Source organism: Protopterus annectens, chromosome 13.part0 (genome assembly GCF_019279795.1).
Source record: "Protopterus annectens isolate FY-2018-M chromosome 13.part0, PAN1.0, whole genome shotgun sequence".
In the NCBI taxonomy this organism is placed as follows: Eukaryota; Metazoa; Chordata; order Ceratodontiformes; family Protopteridae; genus Protopterus; species Protopterus annectens.
The window spans coordinates 296250307-296269678 of NC_056747.1; the positions used below are offsets into that span (position 1 = coordinate 296250307).

Here is a 19372-nt window from a genome sequence, read left to right on the forward strand (position 1 = left end):
GGAGCCTCGGTAGTAGTCATGGATTCGGCTGAAGATTGAACCGTTTGCTCGGTTTCGGCCGAAACAGAGACACTCGCGGTTTGCTTAACCGTGGTTTCGGTCGAAACCGCAGACCGCGAATGTCGGTCCTTTTCTTTGCATTTCTTAACAATTTGAGTAGTCGGAGGATCCGACGGCATTATGTACGCAAAATCTGAGCTGAAAAACTGTTCAACAAACTCCGACCGACGCCTAAGCGTTCGTCGGTTGAAAGAAGCACAGGCTAAACAAGCTGCGACGTCGTGGTCTGGGCCTAAACAAGGTAAGCAGTAAGAGTGGAAATCTTTATGAGGTATTTGTTTCCCACAAGTTAAACAGTTATTCACTTTTTCTGACATCGGCTGAGGCAAGAAAGAGTCCCCAACGGGGTACTTAGCTTTTTAGAAGTCTTCAAAGTAGTATTCGGTAGTAGTAATCTCTGGATCTGACCGACCGGCACTTGCGAACAGCTTCTGCTTCGGGCGCCACGTGGCAAGAAAGACTGAGGAAAATGGCGTCGGCTGATGCCTTTATACCCGAAGAACTGCAGCTATGACGTCGGGTGAAGTGCGACACCAGCCGAGGCCAGACCCAGACTTTGGAATCCGGCCAACCGAAGGGCTGCCTGACGACAGGACAACCCATTTGTAAGGACTGCAGATGCATCCTTGAAGGACATCTCCGTCTCTTTTTTGACAGGGGGTAGTCTTGACTCTCCCATTGGAAATGCTCTCTTAAGGTATGCAGGATTTCCCCAAAGGAAAAATCCTCTGGGGGAAAGGCTGAAGGAATGGATTCCTCTGCATCAGAATCCTCATAAGCGGAAAGGGGCTGTAAGCCTTCATAGTCACATGCATCAGATTCATCTGACTCTTGCTCAGACAAAACTACTGTAGATATATCTCTTCCTTTTCGAAGGCATGGCTTAGCTTCCCCTAATCAGCAAGATAAGGTATTCTGCCATTTTAAGCATTTGAGACTGAGGCAAGGGAGCAGGTGCCTGAGAATGGGTAGTCTGTTTCGTGGGTGTGGTTCGACCCCTGGGCCTAAAGAACTCAGAGGTTTTGGAAAGAACGGTAGTCATGAAAGAGGGCTTCTGTGTCAGGATTTGGTGTTGCTAAGAACTTCCTCGGAAGCTGGTACCTGCACAGCGGCTTAGGACCTATCCAAGGCAGAGACATCTGTAGAATCCTTAGACGAAGAAGAGTTCTGCAGCATACTGGACTCCGAAAGGGTCTCTGTAGCAGCCTGCAAGTTAACTGTAGCAGACATCAGGGGGCTGCAAAAGCACCTCACTGAGTTCTGGAGAACTGATGATCAGCTTAACAGGAGCGTCGTCGGGAGGTTTGGTCCTGTGCAGTCTGTCTTTATCTTTACATTTTCTCAGAATGTCTGCTGTCGGATGGCTTACCAAAGCCATATTGGAATTTGAAGACTGTAAACGGAAATATCTGGCTACAATAAAGGCCTGATGATTAATAGTTCTGGCATTAAAGTAAAGAAGCAACAATGAGGAACATCATGGTCTGGGCCTAGACAAGTGATGCAGTGGAAGTCCCAGTGTGGTATTTGCTTTCCACAGGTGAGACAATTAAATTTCTGACATCGGTTAGTGCAAGAAAAAAGGATTTCCAATGGGGTACTTGGCTTTCGGAAACGAAACACAGGTAGCAGCAGACTGGCACTCATGCAAACTGCTTCTGCATTGGGCTCCACGGCAAGAAAGACTGATGTAATAGCAAACCTGCCATCAGTCCTCTAGCGACAGCAACTAACACAGAAATATGAAGTCTCTGGTATTCGTGAGGACTGCAACAGTGAAACACGAAGAACATCTTGATTTACCCACACCTATTCTACCATGTTTACACAGCCTGAAGAGTTTGGTATCAGAGTCCGACTATTCCAGAGAAAGCAGTGAGGAATTCACAGAAGCACTTTCTGTGCTGGGCTCTTTTAATTTATTCCATACTGCCTTGGAGCAGTACCAAAGTTCAGAATCAGAGTCTTAAGGCACCAAATGTTAAAGCACACAAACAGAGCATTACCTTTAGTCTTAGTCAAGAATAATGCTTCAGGATGTGCAGAATACTTGTTTATTCCATAAACAGTGCTGGGAGACTGCCTACTAAAATTTTCAGATCAGTCTCAAAGAATAAAGGAAACAATTTATATATATATATTTTTATCAATTTCATGCATGCAGCACTCTGGCATCACATTGCTTTCAGCAAATCATTTAATTTTTAATTTTATATCTGTGATCCTTGCTTACAGCTTTATATGAACACTTCACAAACATACCTTTTGTAAACACAGACCACCTGTGTTTACGATTTATTGGCCTTCAACTTTGTAACATTCAGTACTAGTACACACCATCTTACAAACATCCTTACAAAGACGCATCCCCCACCTGAGGCCAGAGCGTACTGTTGATTAATCTGGTTTCCACAGATACCTGACACAGATACCTGACACAATTCACTAACTTTCAAACATAACATCTCCTAACTCCTTCAGTACTTACGTGGTTCCTACCAGTGTATGTGTTGTTTTAATTGACATCTGATGAAGCGTGGACTCACCACGCGAAAGCGCTCATTCTTTGTATTTTAATAAAGAACCTTTTTTTTGGATTATATGACGGATTGCTATCAGTATTTTGGTGGAATACCAGTGGTCTATTCAGAACATCTTTATCTACATTCCTTGTGGTTGGTTTCTCACTTTTGTGTTTCTCCTTCAGTACTTACTTTACCTTCAGTTGTCTGCCAGTACACTACAGTTTGCAGATGGGGAAAATGCAATTGTATTAAAATATAAAGCTACTACTTAGGCGAAACAATATCTTGCATAATCATGCATCTGTTTTTCAGTTTTCCCTTGACTAACTGACTCATTTATGAAGAAAGAAGTCAATGTGCATTTTGTGAATAAAGATGAGACATAACTTTCCATAAAAATATGGGTGTAAAGATATTTTGATTGATAACTGGAAAATTATATTGGGTAATAAAGATCTCTCAGTAGTGGTAGGTGATAAGCCTGGGTTGACTTACGAACATAGGGAACAGTTTAAGATAGATAGTGGAGAGGTCAAACAAAATAGTGAATAAATACTGTAACATCTCTGGGACTTGCAAATGTAATAAATACAAATTTTGCAGATATATCAGAGATGCAGCTTGCATTTATATGGAGTTTTCTGAATGTAATTTGGGCCAAAAGCTACTTTGATTGCAATTCATGTGGTATAGTGTATGTAGCTCTTTGTGAAACTTGTGATCAATTTTATGTAGGAAAGACGATTAGGAAACTACCCAGAAGAATTTATGAACATACCACAGCCATAAAGATGGGCGATTTTACTAATGCCCTGACTAAGCATGCAAATGAGTGCTGATTTTAGGAAGTTTACATTTTTTGTTATAGACTATGTTCAAGTTGAAGGTTTCAAGAGAGATGATATACATTTGGAATGTAAAGAAACAGAATGGAAAATTAGACTGGCAGCAGATAAAAGACCTGGATTAAACAAGCACATTAATATAAAATAGCAGCAAAATCCACTTCCAGCAGCTCACAGCAGTCTCTCCAAATGTACAAAATCCAGTCTTTCTTAAAAATGTTTATTAGGTAAGCGCTTTCACAAACGGTAAGTTTGCTTCCTCAGACCTTAATGAAAAAAGCCATGAAACTCATCCTTATAACCTCCTGTAGATTTAAAACAGCTTATTACTAGTAACTTCTAATTAGTAGCAAGTAGTGCATTCATTGCCAAATTACATAGAGAAAATAGACATTAAAAATACAGGCAATGAAAAGACAAGCAATAAAAGTGCATTGGTAAAAAAAAAATACTAAGAATTCCACACTTTCACCTTATTTCCTTAATCTTTTCAACTTTGATATAACAGTTATGTGATCATTGAGTCCCTTCCCCAGATGTGCTCTAAATTTTATTATCCATTTTAATTCTCGTTCTTCAGTGATATTAATGTTCCCTAACCTAATATTTTCAGGTAAAATCTCCAAAACACAACTTAAAATGGTGCTGACTGTCCGGTTCAAGTGTGTTTGGCTACAACACTATATACATGCCCCCTCCTCAAGCAATACATATGGTCCCTTATTCTCTCCCTTAGCCTTCTATTTGTTTTCCTGATATAGAATGATGCACAAGTGCAACAATGGGCGCTTTAGGAACTGGGCAGTCAGCACCATTTAAGTTGAGTGTTTTGGAGATTTTACATGAAAATATTAGGTTAGGGAACATTGATAACATCACTGAAGAACGAGAATTAAAGTGGATAATAAAATTTAGTGCACATCTGGGGAAGGGACTCGACCACATAACTAGTACATCAAAGTTGATGTACTAGTTAAGGAAATAAGGTGAAACAGTGTGGAATCGTATGTCTTAGTATTTTTATTACTAATGCACTTTCATTGCTTGTATTTTCATTGCCTGTATGTTTAATGTCTATTTTCTCCATGTAATTTGGCAATGAATGGGTTACTTTCTACTAATCAGAAATAACTAATGGGCTGTTTTAAATCTATGGGAGGTTATGAGTTTCATGGTTTTAAGGTCTGAGGAAGCAAACTTACTGCTTGTGAAGGTGCTTACCTAAATAAACATTTTTAAGAAAAGACTGTGGATTTTGTACATTTGGAGAGACTGCTGTGAGCTGCTGGAAGTGGATTTTGCTGCCATTTACTTGGTTTGTTACTATACAGCAGCGTTCTTTTGTGTGGATTCTTGTTTCTTATATTAATATAAAATGTTTTTTTACCTGCTCAAAGTTATGTGTCTTTACATTTGTATGTAAATGTAATAGTTTTGTAAATAAGTAATTTTTGGATAAGTATTTTTGCTATGACATACAAAGTATACATTTAAATACATAATTTGATTAATTACTTTATTGGTGATGGGAGTATCATCTGACTTTTAAATAGTATAAGGGGATGTAATTCCATTAATTCTGATGAAGTTCCAGTAGAAGAACGAAAGCACTTTACACCCTGTTTAGTTTCTTCAGTTTAGCCTGTGAAGTCATTTTGTATAGCTTTTTTTTTTTTTTTTTTCCATTGCATTTTTGTGTGCGTTAATCTGCTGCTTACATGCACATCTACTGATGTTATCTTGGGAGGAATCTATTGCTGGATTGCCAAGCACCCTACATGGCATCATTCCGATAACACAAGAAAAATCTTTCCCAACTATAGTACTCTTCTAAGCAGTTTACCAAATCAGAAGCCTAGAAAGACACTGGACTAAAGAATGCTCATACTCCCTTTAGATACGAACATACACTGACAAGAAAGAACTAAAGAAGGCATGGATAGATACCTCCTTTACAGCAAGTGCATGCCAGTGTCAAATGAAAACTGTTGTCAGCTCATCCAGTGGGGGGAAAGGGTGCCCACCTCTGAAAGACAGACCAGACATCAGAGTTGGTCTGTGGCAAATGTTCCTTGTCATCAGGAATGTAACAGTGATACACATGAAAGTCTGTCATGCTGGGAAGGGCAATAATGCCCAAGCCTTACAGGCCCTCCTCTGTATGCAAGATGGCTTTTTTCTGAGATATTGTACTGAAGGCCTGTTCTCACTTTTAGATACCCTCGAGAAAACCTGGGAAAGTTTACTAAAGACTTTATCTCCACCTCCAGATGGGGCACCTAGAATGATTTATGCTCCACCTTGGGAAGGAATCCTTGAGCCACAGCATTCTGCACCAAAGCATTCTTAGCCTGTTGCACTACTAAACAGTCAAAAGAACTACAAGTCATGTGGAAGCTATAAGGGTTTTGGCCATCCTGATAAGTCCAGTCTTAAGTAAATACTGAAAGCTTTTTCCAGTGTCTGATGCATTGGAAAGGAGTGGAATGTGGACAAATTAGGAAAGAAATTGGAGGATTCTAAGCCTCAGCATGGCAGCCAGCACTTTTTCCCCATCTGTCCAAGGCTTTGGACTTTTAAGGAATAAGGCAGCAAGATACCAGAACAAAATCACAAGGTGCCTAAAGAGGCTCTTAGTCCACTGCACTGGGTTTTCATAGGTAGCATCATCTTACTTTGGAACCAGCAACCGTATCGATGCACTTTCAGGCTGCAAAAATAGCATCCTTGATTACAGAATTCACAAATGGACAGCCTAATGTTTCTCTCTGTTCTCAGACACTCAAAAGTAACTTCTGGAAGCAAGGAATGGGGATTCAGGCTAGTTCATGATGTACTTCAAAAGCCTAAAAGGTTTCGCCAAAGGAGGTACTGTCCAGCAGAGTTGCAGAGGAAATGAGGCATCTCGGTTTCAATTATTCTCAGAGATAAGGACTGCTGGGTCCTCAGACTCCTCTACATGTCTCATCATACACCTGACTGACCTCAATGGCCTGATCTATGAGCTCTGGAGCAATAGAACCTGAAGGGCTCTCCTCAATCTGGGCCACTGAGCTCCGACAGACTAATGGTGGGAAAAATGATCTGTCCCAAATGCAATCACACAACACTGGCTGCAAAATTCCAATTGCCACTCTCTGGGAGCAGCCTAATTGCCCAGAGGATGGGCAATAGAACCACTCGAGTTTCCCTGAAAAAAATAATAGACAGGAACTTAAACTCCTCATTAGATGGAGGAATACGGGCAATATGCAAGACTGAGGCTGCCATGTGGCTTGGACAGATGGACATGCAGAAGGTTTGCATGCCTTCCATATCCTCTGCCTTTTCACAGTGGTCTGAATCCAGTCTGAGGTTACATGAGGATGTCTCTCCTGTTATTTTACATTGGGCACTTTCAACCCACCTCTCCCTTATGAGGGGTTAAGATGATGATGTGCTCCTTACTCTAGTACAGGATACATTTGTACCTACCTTTGTTTATATCTGCAAACCACAAACAATAGCTTAAGTATGTTAGGTACTGAAAACATTTCCATGATAATCAGAATCAAGACAAATCATTTACACAGCAGAATATTAATTTGCTTGAGTTAGGCACTCTTGTAGCATAGAGTCAAACAATGATGTGCACCAGTAGAGGGCATATACAGGACTGTTATAGAAACATTAGCTTGACTAAAGTTTAAGACAGCAGGTAAGGATATCCCAATAGCAGCCCCTCTGAGAAAGGTATACAATATCAAATCTTCCCAATTCCTGCTACAAAAACAGCCAAGAAAGAGCTGGCCTGGCAAATAAAATACAGACTGTTCTTTGATGGTTTCATTTCTCATGAGGAAAAAAAGGCACGTGAAAGTCAACCTGAGGCTGCGAGTATTTAACACATTTCTCCCACTACTGTAGTTTTCCAGAACTGTTTTTCAAACAGAACAAAATGTTGTATTTTACCACCTCTACAAAAGGTAACTACACAGCGCAGTTCCATTTTGAATCAATTTCTTTAATTCTGGTAAGACTGCACCTGTGGCATAGAGTGGTAAAACCCTGACTGCAGTACAAGCTACCCAAGTATGATTAGCAGCTTGGGCATTTGATGCAGGCAGGATGGCTTGATACACCCATATTGTGGGTGGGGGGAATACTGCTTATGACACAGCCATATGTTTAAGTTCCATGGAAGAGACTGAATTAACAACTGCACATTGCCTTGTGTGCAGGATGTCCTGTCAAGAGTAGCGTGACCCAACCAAAGGCTGTTACCAGGTGGCAGTGACAATAGGAATAAAGGAACACTCCTCAGTAACTTTATGACTCTGCCCCAGGTGTCCGGATCTTCTCAACTGCCCCAAACATGGGTCGGTCTTGGTGCAGAGGAGGCTAGGCATGTTTAATAAAGCTAATGGACAGAGCCCCAAGGACCTAGGTGAGCTGTGGGGAGGAAAACAATTTGCATTTTGCAGCAGTGGTACAGCAGTAGCGGTGTTGCCTCACAGCAAGAGGCTCTCCTGTTCGATTCTCGTCTGGAGTGCCTTCTGTGTAGAGTCTGCATGTCCTTCCCGCGGTAGAGTGGCCTCCGAAAGACATGTGTGAATAGGCGTGTCTTTGCTGAAGGTTGGGCGTCGGGCTGGCAACTCGGCACCATAAAAATTTACTGCCAATCATTAGCGGACACGAGTTATGCTGTGGCGACCCCTAACCGGGAAAAGCCAAAAAGACAAAAAACTGCAAGACTGCCTACCATCATCCATATTTTTCCGTTCATACATGGAGGCCTTCCCACAGAAAATGAGACAACTGTCAGATTGGTGGGGGTGCAGACTAAAACAAATTATCTGCTAAAGCAAATGCACCTTTTCTTGTCCACCCCCACCAATTTTTTGGAGTTTTACTTATTGAAGAAAATGGCAGTAGCAGGTACTTACATCTACAAAACATAAGCAACTCTATACTCATGTTCTCAGATATTTAACTGCGTCAAAGGACATATTGGAGAGAAAAATAGAGTACAGCCATGTGAGCATACTCAACGATGGTGTAAGCAAAGGAGTAACTGTTGCACTACAATAGTGAGGGAGAATGATACCACACACCACAGGCAGGCATCTAAACAGACTTTCAGAAAGTACAGTTGTGTACACTTGCCATAAATGTAGATGTCAGAGTGTATTATTCACTGTTGCAGTCCTCACAAATGGGTTATCCGGCTCCTGGTAGCCCTCAGTCGGCCCGAATACCAGAGACCTTGGTATAGGACGTTGGCTGCGGCTGGTTGTAAAACCGATGTCAGAACGTCCGGTATAAAGGGAGGCAGCCGACGCCAATTCCTCAGTTTTTCTTGCCTCAACTGTCAGAAGCCCCCAAAAGAAGGCTAACCCAGGAAGGTAGCACCCTGGACACGTCATACAAAAAATAAAAATGTATATAGTCTGTGCCTTAGGAAAAAAGGGGGGAATGGAGAGTGGGAAACCAGGACTGCAATAGTGAATACACTCAAACATCTACATTTATGGTAAGTGTACACAAAACTGTACTATGTTCTTCGTGTTTCACTGTTGCAGACCTCACATATGGGTTAATTCCCAAAGCCCAGGAAAAAGACAAAGGGTGGAGGAAGTATCACAGATTAAGGGTTGGTAAGAATACCCTGCAAAGCTGCAGAGGCAAAACCAGCCCTAGATTTAGAAAGCAAAGGTAGATTGTAATGCTTTGTGAAAGTATGGACAGAACACCAAGTAGCTGCTTCTATAATGTCCTTAGTAGGCACACCTCTCAAAGGCTGCAGAGGTAGAGACTGCTCTAGTAGAATGGGTCCTAATACCCCAAGGGGGGAACCTTCCCATGCTGCAGGTAACAAAAGTAAATACAATGAGCAATCCATTCGGAGATGGTTTGTTTTGAAATAGCTTTACCCTGAGCCCCAGGAGCAAAACTAACCAACAACTGTTCACAGATTTTTGAAAGAATTTAGTCCTACGTAAAATCTCGGCTGTCTATGCACATAAAGAGCGTGCAGAGAACCCTTTCCCCTTTATTTTGGGGATTGTTGAGAAATGTAGGCAGATGAATAGACTGGTTAAGGGTTAAACTGGAAATTACCTTTGGCATGAAGGAGGGATTAGTTCTCAGAGAAACTCGATCGGAGTGAAAAATAATGAAAGGTTCTACTGCCATTAAGGCTTGCAGCTCAGATACCCTTCTAGCTGAAGTAATAGCTAAAAGGAAAGCAGTCTTCCAGGATAGAAAGTTCAAATCTGCAGAGGCAGCTGGTTCAAAGGGAGGCCGACTAAGTTTTTCCAGGACAAAATTAGGATCCCAAGCAGGAGTAGGAGCTCTTCTGTGAGGTCTAAGATTACTAGCTCCCCTCAACAACTGTTTCATCAAGGGGTGAGAAAAAATGGGTTGCTCAAAAGAACAATGAGCCGAAATTGCTGGTGTGAATTTTGATTGAAGAAAAAGGCAAGTCCACCATTAAGCAGTCTTGCTAGGTAGTCAAGAATGAGGGAAAGAGAAGGATGAGAAGAGTTTTCTCCTTTAGCAAGCATCCAAGAGCAACATCTCTTCCATTTATCTGCGTAGGATGTTTTGGTGCGAGGCCTCCTGACCTTATGAAAAACTTCAACCACCTGTTGGGAAAGACCTGTTGGGAAAGATTTAAAGTATTAGCCAGGCAGTTAAATGCAGAGTTTGAAGATGAGAATGAAGGAACTTTCCCCCTCCCTGAACCAACAGATCAGGTACCAGGGAAAGATACCAAGGCTGAGCCTGTGAAAGGCTGCGAAAGAGGGGATACCAATGCTGCCTGGGCCAATCTGGAGCTATCAGAATAACCTTTATTTTTTTGTCCTTTATCTTTAGCAGCACTCTGGGCAGGGGAGGGAATGCATAAACTGAGAGGTGTGTCCATGGGAAGGACAATGCGTCCACCCTCCAAGCTTTGTTGTGAAACTCCCTGGTGCAGAAGGTTGGAAGGAGATGATTGTTTTGAGAGGAGAAAAGATCCACTTGTGGGGTGCCCCAATGATGAGTGATGCGATGGAAAATGTCCTTGTTCAGTTGCCACTTGTGAAGATCCACAACATGTCTGCTCAAATGATCCACCAAGGAGTTTAACCTCCCTGGGAGATTCTGGGCTATTAGATGCAAGCCCATGAATGCTGCTACGGACCATAGTCTCATACTTTGTCTGCACAAGGGGTAAGAGTGAGTACCCCCTTGCTTGTTTATGCACCACATGACTGTGACATTGTCTGTCCTTATCAGCAGAGTCCCAGGGTGGAGTTGGTCCTTGAAAGCCAGCAAGGCCTGCTCCACTGCCATCAATTCTTTTAAGTTTATGTGCAGATGAATCTGTTAGTTGCTCCAAGTCCCCTGTATGCCCCTGCCTTCCAGATGAGCCCCCCATGCAACATCTGAGGCATCTGTGGTGAGAGTCTGTCTGGCAGGCAGTGGGCAGAAAGGCAGACCCTTGTTAACAGGTTGTCGCCCACCAGAGGAACTACATTTGCAGAAAGGGAATCAAGGGAAGAATCAAGTCTAAGTCCTGTGTGTGTTGACACCAAAGATTCTTGAGGTACCATTGAAGTTCTCTCATATGCAGCCTTGCATATGGGATCATCAAAATACATGAAGCCATGAACCCCAGTGCTTGCAGGAATTGCCTTGCAGAGAGCTGGGTCATGCTTGCCAAGTTCATGAAGTAAGCCAAAAGATCTTCTTGCTCCTGTTGAGGGAGGAATACCATCTGGGAGGCTGTATTCAGACTCGCTCCGAGGAAAACTATCTCCCTTGTAGGAACCAACTTTGACTTCTTTTCGTTGAGAGTGTAACCCAAAGAGGTGAGTGTTATTCATAAAATCCAAATCCTTTTCTAGTTCTGGAGAGTTTGCTTGCGGGAGACAGTCGTCCAGGTAAGGATAAATTTGAATGTTTCTCTGCCTTCAAAAAAGCAATGGCTGAAGCCAAGCACTTGGTAAAAACTCTGGGAGCAGTAGAGAAGCCAAAGAGCAATGCTGAGAATTGAAAGTGTTGCTTCCCAGCCGTGAAGCGAAGGAACTGCCTGCAACTTTCCCTTATTGGGAAGTGCAGATAGCCTTCCTTTATATCCAAAGTTACCAGCCATGAATCCTTGCCCAGCATTGGTAGTAACTGTTGAGGGTTGAGCATCCTGAATTTGGGAATCACCAGAAAAGTGTTTAGAATAGACAGATCCAGAATAGGGCGCCAGGTGCCCCCTTTCTTGGGTACCAGAAAAAGTCTTGAATAAAAACCTAGGCCTGCTCGATTTGCAGGAACTGGCTCTATAGCCCCCATAGTCAGTAAAGAAGAAATTTGAGTTTCTACCTCTGCCCTGAGTGTTATGGGAATGTCTGGGTATCCTTGTAAAACAGGGAATGTGTGAAAGTAAAACTTGTAACCTTGGTTTACTATACTGAGCACCCATTTGTTGTCTATGATGGTAGACCATGCCTCTGCCAACCTGGCTAACCTTCCCTCCAAAGGAAACCTAGGGTTCGCAGAGGTAGGCACAAGAAGGCCGGAGCCAGAGAATGTTTGCTTTGGGGAGCTGGCTTAGAACTCCTCGATTTAGCAGAAGAAAAATGCCATTGCTTAACCCTTTGAGGGGCAGAAGGCTGCCCTCTGGAAGATCTGAAACCCCTAGGCCTAGAGTGACCCTGCTTGCCAGGATCAGGGAAAGAGCAGTTCTTGGAAGGATAATGCCTACAAAACAGAGTAGGCTGAACCTGAAGGAAATCTTTTACAGCTTGCATAGATTTTGCCTTATCCTCCAGCTTCAATACCTCCTCCAGCTTCAATACCTCCTCAGCCTTATTACCAATTGTCCTTGTGCAAAGGAACATGGAGCAATTTAGACTTAACAGGTTCAGAAAGAGGCTGCTCCCTGAGCCAAGAATGCCTTCTAATTACAGAACTAGTGGCTGCTGCTCTACAGGAGCCTCCAAAGTGTCAAAACTACAATGAAGTGAATGCTTATTAACTAAAGTGGCAGAATTCACTAAGTCTTGTAAATCTTTGTTCTCCGCCATGGAAGGAATATCTCCAAGTTTAGCCTTAATAGCCTCCAAAGCATGCTGCTGATACTTAAGCATGTGAAAAAGACAATTCACGGATCGAATAGCAAGAGTTGCAGAGGTATATACTTTTTTACCCCACCTGTCCAAGCCCCTAGACTCCATATCAGAAGGCACAGGGTTTTTAGCAATAGTAGCCTTAACACCCTTGGGGCCTTGAGAAATATTTTCTGGATCAGCAGTAGTGTTTTTAAAAAGGAATCTATGAGATTCAGGAACCCTACAATACCTATCCAGTTTTCTGGGGGCAGGAGGAACAGAATTAGGAGTTAAAGAATTTTCCATGAAAACATCATCCACAACTTCCAAAACTGGAAGTATAGCCAGATGCTTATGCCAAGGCAAATCCAAAAATTCCCCGATTCTTTTCTTAGACTGTGGAAAATCCTGACATTCCCATTTAAAATGCTCCCCAAGGGCATTCAAGGTATCCCCAAAGGAAAAATCTTCTGGAGGGGAGGCAGAAGGGATAGTCTTCAGCATCAGAATCCACAAAGCCAGAAAAAAGTTGAGAATGTCCTTCACCAGCAGACCTACTGGAAATCTCAGAATCTGAGACAGACAAAACATCAGGAGATAATTCCCTAGTCCTCTTTGAAGGGGGGTGAGAGCCCCTAATTGGGGAAAGATGATCACCAGCTATCTTTACCAACTGGAAATGAGGCACAGGAGGGGAGGCTGACGCCTGCTTGTGGGTAGGTTTGCGGCTGGAAGGTTTACTAGCAATCCGGAGGGACACGGGAGGCCTAGTAACTGCAGACATCTGAACTAAGGTAGCCTGTCTGGTTCTGGTCTCATGTTTTAAAGAAGAGACGTCAGAAGCCAGTGCTTGCAAAGCAGCTCCAGACCCATCTGAGGCAGCGACAGGCGGAGGGTCTGAAGACGAAATAGCAGCCTGGAGGAGGACTCTGTAAAGGTCTCAGCAGAGGCTTGCGGCTGAAAATCAGCGGACTGCAGGGGCTGTGAAAGAGCCTCACTGACTACCACTGTGCTGACTACCAATTTCACCAGTGCGTCGTTGGCAGATTTAACCCTAGGCCTGTTGCGGTCCTTATCTTTGCATTTCCTAGTGATATCCAAAGTCGGGAGACCAGAAGACGCCATACCGAACTCAGGCCAGACTCTGAAATGCTTATACTAAATCTTAGCTCTACGACGTATGGTACTTGGGTTAAAGGAAGCACAGAGATCGCAGTTAGGGATGTCGTGCTCAAGGCCCAAACAAGTTATGCAATAGGAATAGAAATCACGGTGCAGAACCCATTTTCCACAGGCAAGACAGTTACCTTTATCTGACATTCATTAAAGCAAGAAAAGAGGATCCCTTCTTCAACTTAGTAGTCGGAAAGCAAAACAAAGGTAAACTGCCAACCCGCACTAGTGCGAATTGCATCTGCTTTGGGCTCTGCGGCAAGAAAGACTGAGGAAATGGCTTTGGCTGCCTCCCTTTATACCCGACGTTCTGACGTCAGTTTTACAACTGGCAGCAGCCGTCATATACAAAGGACTCTGTTATTCGGACTGACTAAGGGCTACCTGGAGCCGGATAACCCATATGTGAGGACTGCAACAATGAAACATGAATATTTGGACTGTTCTCACACTGCAGACAACAGCAGGAAGTACTGTATTAAAAGGAAGAGTCACTCATAGCATCTACCATGCAGCCAAAGTATTAAGCTGAAAGGTAGCTGCATGTCTAGTGTCAACGACCTGGATTTAAGAATAAGAGGGTGCCTCACAGTTCCAACGGCCTTCCAACTATACTAATGGATCCAAATATGAGAAGGGTGAGCTAGGAAGAAGCCTATACTGTAGCAGCGATCCTTAACATTTACTGATAATGATTCTTAAACTCAATGTCTACGGTTATAGTTATGTTAACTTGACTGTACTCTATTGGCTGGATAACTGCTGCAGTAATGTTAATAAAAGCATGGGAAGAGTACTACAGCAATATGACAGTTGGCAAAAGACCAAGAAAAGGGAATCATACATGCTCCCCAGAACAATTGTAAATCTTGTGTTGCTCCTGGAAAGGACAAAGCTTCTAATGCTTATAGCTTAAGCATCGGTCTCACAGATACTGTACAGAAATGGGGGGGGGGTACCTACAGTAACTGCTACCCCTTGTACAGTGTCTTGGTATGGCCTTGTACGACTCCCCAGTTATGGGAAAAAACAGTTGGTCTGTTTGAAGCCATAATTATGTTAAAGTTTTTCAAATGTTAGTGGCAGTCTAACTCCTAACGTGTGTGCTTAAGAAAACTGGAATCTAAAGTGTTTGATTAAAGGTCAACTGAGAACCTTCTTTGGGGATAAAGGAGAGAGTGTGGTCCTGTGCATTAAAGCCTACAGTTCTACTACTGGAGGGGGGTGGCTTCTTTTGAGGTCTCATGCAAGATCTCAAACTGCTCAACTGTAGGAAGATATTCCAAAGGAGGTTAGAGGCAAGCAGAGACAATAGAAAGAAGACAGATAAGTACTCATTAAAACACAATTATTATGTACAGTAAGGACTGTTGAACGGCGAATGTCTTGGGTCATATGCTAAAGTCCCTGCATAGAGAAGAAAATTTGGGCAATTTGGCCAGATAAGAATTTAACTTGCTTCTTAACCTTTAGTACATGAAGCACTTCAGGAAGGAAAAAGGGCAGTGCAGGATTTGAAATGGATTAAAAGTTACTTGTTTCAGTTTAAGTTTGGGTGCACCTATGTTGTTTCCTGCTCAGTTCCCACTGCAAAGATGAATGAATACATCATTTGTTGAGCCGTTTATTGTTTCTGAAGGTTATAATGTGCTGTCCGTGTGCTGCAATATAATGTTGGCATAGTCAGTAATTATCTGTAGAACTCTTGGCTTCCAAACTGATCAGAAGACTTGCATAACAAATAATGGCCAGCATCCCTGCAACTGATGTTTAGGCTTGCTAGTCCTTCCCTGAACCTTCAAAATACCACATATGCACTCTCCCCAGTTAAGTCTGAAGTGTTTGCCGACAGGGTTTTGGTTCTTTTCAGAGCCACAAATGGCATCCTAGTACTGGTCATTACCTGGGCAGCCCACCACCAAACTCCTTGCAGGTGGCACTTATGAACAGAAGCACCCCCTCCAAAAGGTAAAGATGCTGGAACCACATGCTCCTCAGGTACCACTATTTGCAGACTGAACAGTGGAAGCATGAAGACGGAAGATGATTTATTCAAAATCTTTCAGAATGATCCTAGTTGACATGAATGCTTTCACCGCTGAAGGAAAGATGCCCTTATCAATGATCTCTTCTCTAATGAAGAGAACAGCCATCGCTCCCTCTCAGTGTCCAGGATGGCCCCCAGGAAGCTCTTTCTGTGGGAGAAAGGAACAGAGTAGTGGACGGATTTCTGAGAGACTCCTAGGTTGGTTAAGCAGTCTGTACTGAAGTAATGGGGTTTTGATGGATCTTCTTGGCTTGGTCTGAATAAGACATATGTTAAGGACAATATGAATACCGCTAATCCTGGATATGCACAAACAACCAATACCCTGGAGTACTTGACTTTGTAAATGTGGATTTGTAAATAGTCCTCCTTCACTATAAGCCAACTATGAAGGAATGTGGTAGCTGCAATGTAAGAAGACAATACATCTGGAACACTTACTATGAAAATCTTGTTTGGCTTGCAAAGATTTGGGAATGGATCATTTCTGGGTACCAAGAAGTCCTGAGTAAAATCATTTCACTTGTACCACAGGTGGAACTGTTCCTATAACATTTATAAACATCTTTATTAAATCCTGTTTTAGACAGTGACAAGATTGGTCCTGCTAAAGCAATCTGATTTAGAAGTATGGAAGGATTCCCTATGAGGGGGACAAGGTATTTGAATTCAGTCGTTTAACCGAATGCAATGAGTTTTCCCATCTCACAGGTCTGTGATCAGTTCACTCACTTGTTTCTGAAGTAGGAAACCCTTCCTCCTAGTTTAGCTTCTCTATAGTGGTCCCCCATCCCCCTTTTTATTTAGTTTTCTTTTGGGTGGAATGTTAAAGCTTGTGATTAATTGCTTTCAAAAAGCAAAAAAGCATGCGATTGCTTTCAAAAATCAAAGTTGTCACTGTTTAGCTGGAAGATTGTTGTACTTTTATACTGGGGGCCAAATCCTGAGGATTTAAAAAATACCACAAGATAATAAACTGCTCAGTATCTTTAGTACAAGAAAACAAAACTCCCTAGTAGGAAAGCCATGGGGGATGAATGCCCTAGTCCTTGCAAAACATTAGAAAATCAGAAGTGTGAATAAAAACCATTTCAGCCATGAGAGCAACATCTAATGGATTCAGACACTGTAAATGTCCTTTATAAGACAACTACCTCAAACATTTTCCCAACTACATACCCGTTTCATAGGAGTAACCAGAATGCCCATGAAAGTCATATTTCAACCATATAAAAATAAACTTGCAAAATGGCTAAAACAGGTACACTGCAGAATCAGTTTAGTAGGCCCAGGTGGAAAACTATGGCCTCTCACCAACCCACTAGTGCCATGCATCAGTTCTACCAATCTCAAGCCATTTTCAAAACCTTAGTCCGCCATCCACTGTTACAATGATCGCCTGCTCCTTAATGTCAGACCTCTGTCTTGAAATTACCCTGAAGTTACCCAAATTCAATTTTTTAACAGACAACTCTTATGAAACCTACCCTTAGACACAGTCAGTGTACATCCTTTCCTCTACACAAACATTTACAGCGGTCACGTTTGCACAAATTAACACACAAATACAAATCTACTAAAACTCCTCGGGAAAACTGAAATCAGCCTGACGTCTTCCAGTACATATAGAAATTAATACAGTAATAAAGTCAGGGGATATGCCAGAACTCCGCAGCAGAAGACAAAGATCAGTGACTACAGACTAAGCAACATAACAGCCACTTTCCTTTGGCTTCAAATATTTAGTGTCCCTGTTTTATAATAAAAGTTAGCACCATTACTCTCACGCGTTTCTCTTCAGTTTCAGGTGACTGTTGCCAAGGAACATTTCCTTTTAAGAGTTCTAGTACAAGGGCATCATACTTTTTTTATCTTTTGGTAGAACAATCACTTCTTGCACAGCTACTGTGTATTCCTATGTAGAACCTTTTGACACAGGATTTGACACCACTGCATTGACCAACAGAATGACCGTTTTTAACACCTGCAGAGAGATTTTTTGCCAATTTGGAAAAAAAAGGGGAACACAAAAGATCTTAAACACATAAAATTTCTTTAATGGCATTTAAGCATATTAATCATGTGCCAAACAGCTGGTATGCATGGAGGCAGTCATGTTCCCTGGTCACTGAAACACCCATAGTTGGCAGTCTGCAGTTCTTGGTAACATTTCTGTATAAATAATTGCCTAATTTTTAGACAATGAATGTTCATTTCATGTTCTTTACAAATTCCTCCCCCTTCTTGATAGAGGCCTTCAACTCAGTCATGGCTTCCGCAACCATCTTCTCTTCAAAGGCTGACAGCTTTCCAACTCCTAGATTCTTTTCAATTCCGTTTTTCTAGGATGAAAAAAAAAATACAAGCACTCTCATAAGTAAAAGCAAACGTACTAAAAGATACTTTCAATCCAAGTCTCTAAAGCATTTATAAACCATAAAGTTCATGATTAAAATTTTAGATACTGGAAAAGCCCTCGGCTATAAAACTTGACAGCTAGCAAAAACCTGAACCACCTTAAATTTTGGGTATACCTAAAAGCTTCATTCACTGTTAGCCTCTCTTACTTTGAGATCACAAAGGAATATCAAATTAAATTTTTGCCTGTGCCAGTGAAGAAGAGTGAAAATGACTATTGCCCTGTCATCCAGAGTTCACTTAATGGTAGGATAGTTTTGGTTTAACCTTGATAAAACAAGGCAGTTTAGTTTTGGTTTAACCTTGATAAAACAAGGCAGTTTCCATGATCTCTTATCCTGGACAGGAAATGGCCTGGAGTAAATCTTTTGCCATGCCAGCCAAAGAAAAAAAGAAAGAAAAACATTTAGCCTCCCCGCCAGTACTGGTAGAAATGCCACTATAAGGTACTAGAGATTTCTTGAATTTTGGGACAGATAAAGTCCTCCATTTTTTGGCTTGATATGAAATGCAGTCTGTACCCCTTGTTTTTTGGGGGGGGGGGGTCAAGTCAGCAGAAGCAGTTTCAAAGATAATTCTGTCAGAATTAAAGGTCCCAAGAAGGAACAGGAAACTTAACAGTGGGATGCAAAAAAAAAAAAGGTAATCCGTTCCAAGAAAGTTGTACAAAAACTTGAGACAAGTAAAATAAAATTTGCACCCTGGTAAACAGACAATGGCTGCTACATTAACCTAAAAAAATAAACAGTTAAACATGGGAGCCCACCACTGAAGACTGACCCTGCATTTCTTTCTAAATATTTGAGAAACAGCTAGGGAAACTAAACAGACTCCACTGGACTTTGTGGGTCCACTGAAGAACTCTTGCATGAGGAACCATAAAACACTGAAGCCAAAAGGCCAAGTGCTCAAAGCCAAAGACCGGCAAAAACCAAATCATGGTTGCTTACTTGCAGAATGAACCTACTAAAAAAATTCCAAGAGAAGGCAGTTATGGCCAGTCAGTTGAGCAAACTATTACATTTTAAAAGGGCAACACCTGATACTGTGGAAGGCTGGTTGCTGTGCCTAAGGTCTGAGACAGAGAAGAGACTCCCTGAAGGCAAATCAGATTCTGTATGAACATAGCTCGCTAGCAACCAGCTGTGTAGACAAGGGAAGTCCCTAGATGCAAAGAGTTGGAGGGGCTGCCACTACTGCAGCTGAACACCCAGTAGGCCAAAAGTACAGTTT

At 42.1% G+C, this 19372-nt stretch overlaps 2 protein-coding genes across 2 annotated transcripts in view; one reads left to right on the plus strand and one right to left on the minus strand.

Moving 5' to 3' along the window:
- Positions 1 to 19372, plus strand: part of STYXL1 (serine/threonine/tyrosine interacting like 1) — a 1008156-nt gene that overhangs the window by 96394 nt on the left and 892390 nt on the right. The gene's annotated exons all lie outside the window — the stretch shown is intronic.
- MDH2 (malate dehydrogenase 2) overlaps positions 17758 to 19372 on the minus strand; it is a gene marked incomplete in the record, with an annotated part of 300391 nt that continues 298776 nt past the window's right edge. Inside the window, 1 exon segment of the mRNA XM_044053883.1 lies at positions 17758 to 18063. Coding sequence (XP_043909818.1) covers positions 17932 to 18063 — 132 coding nt within the window.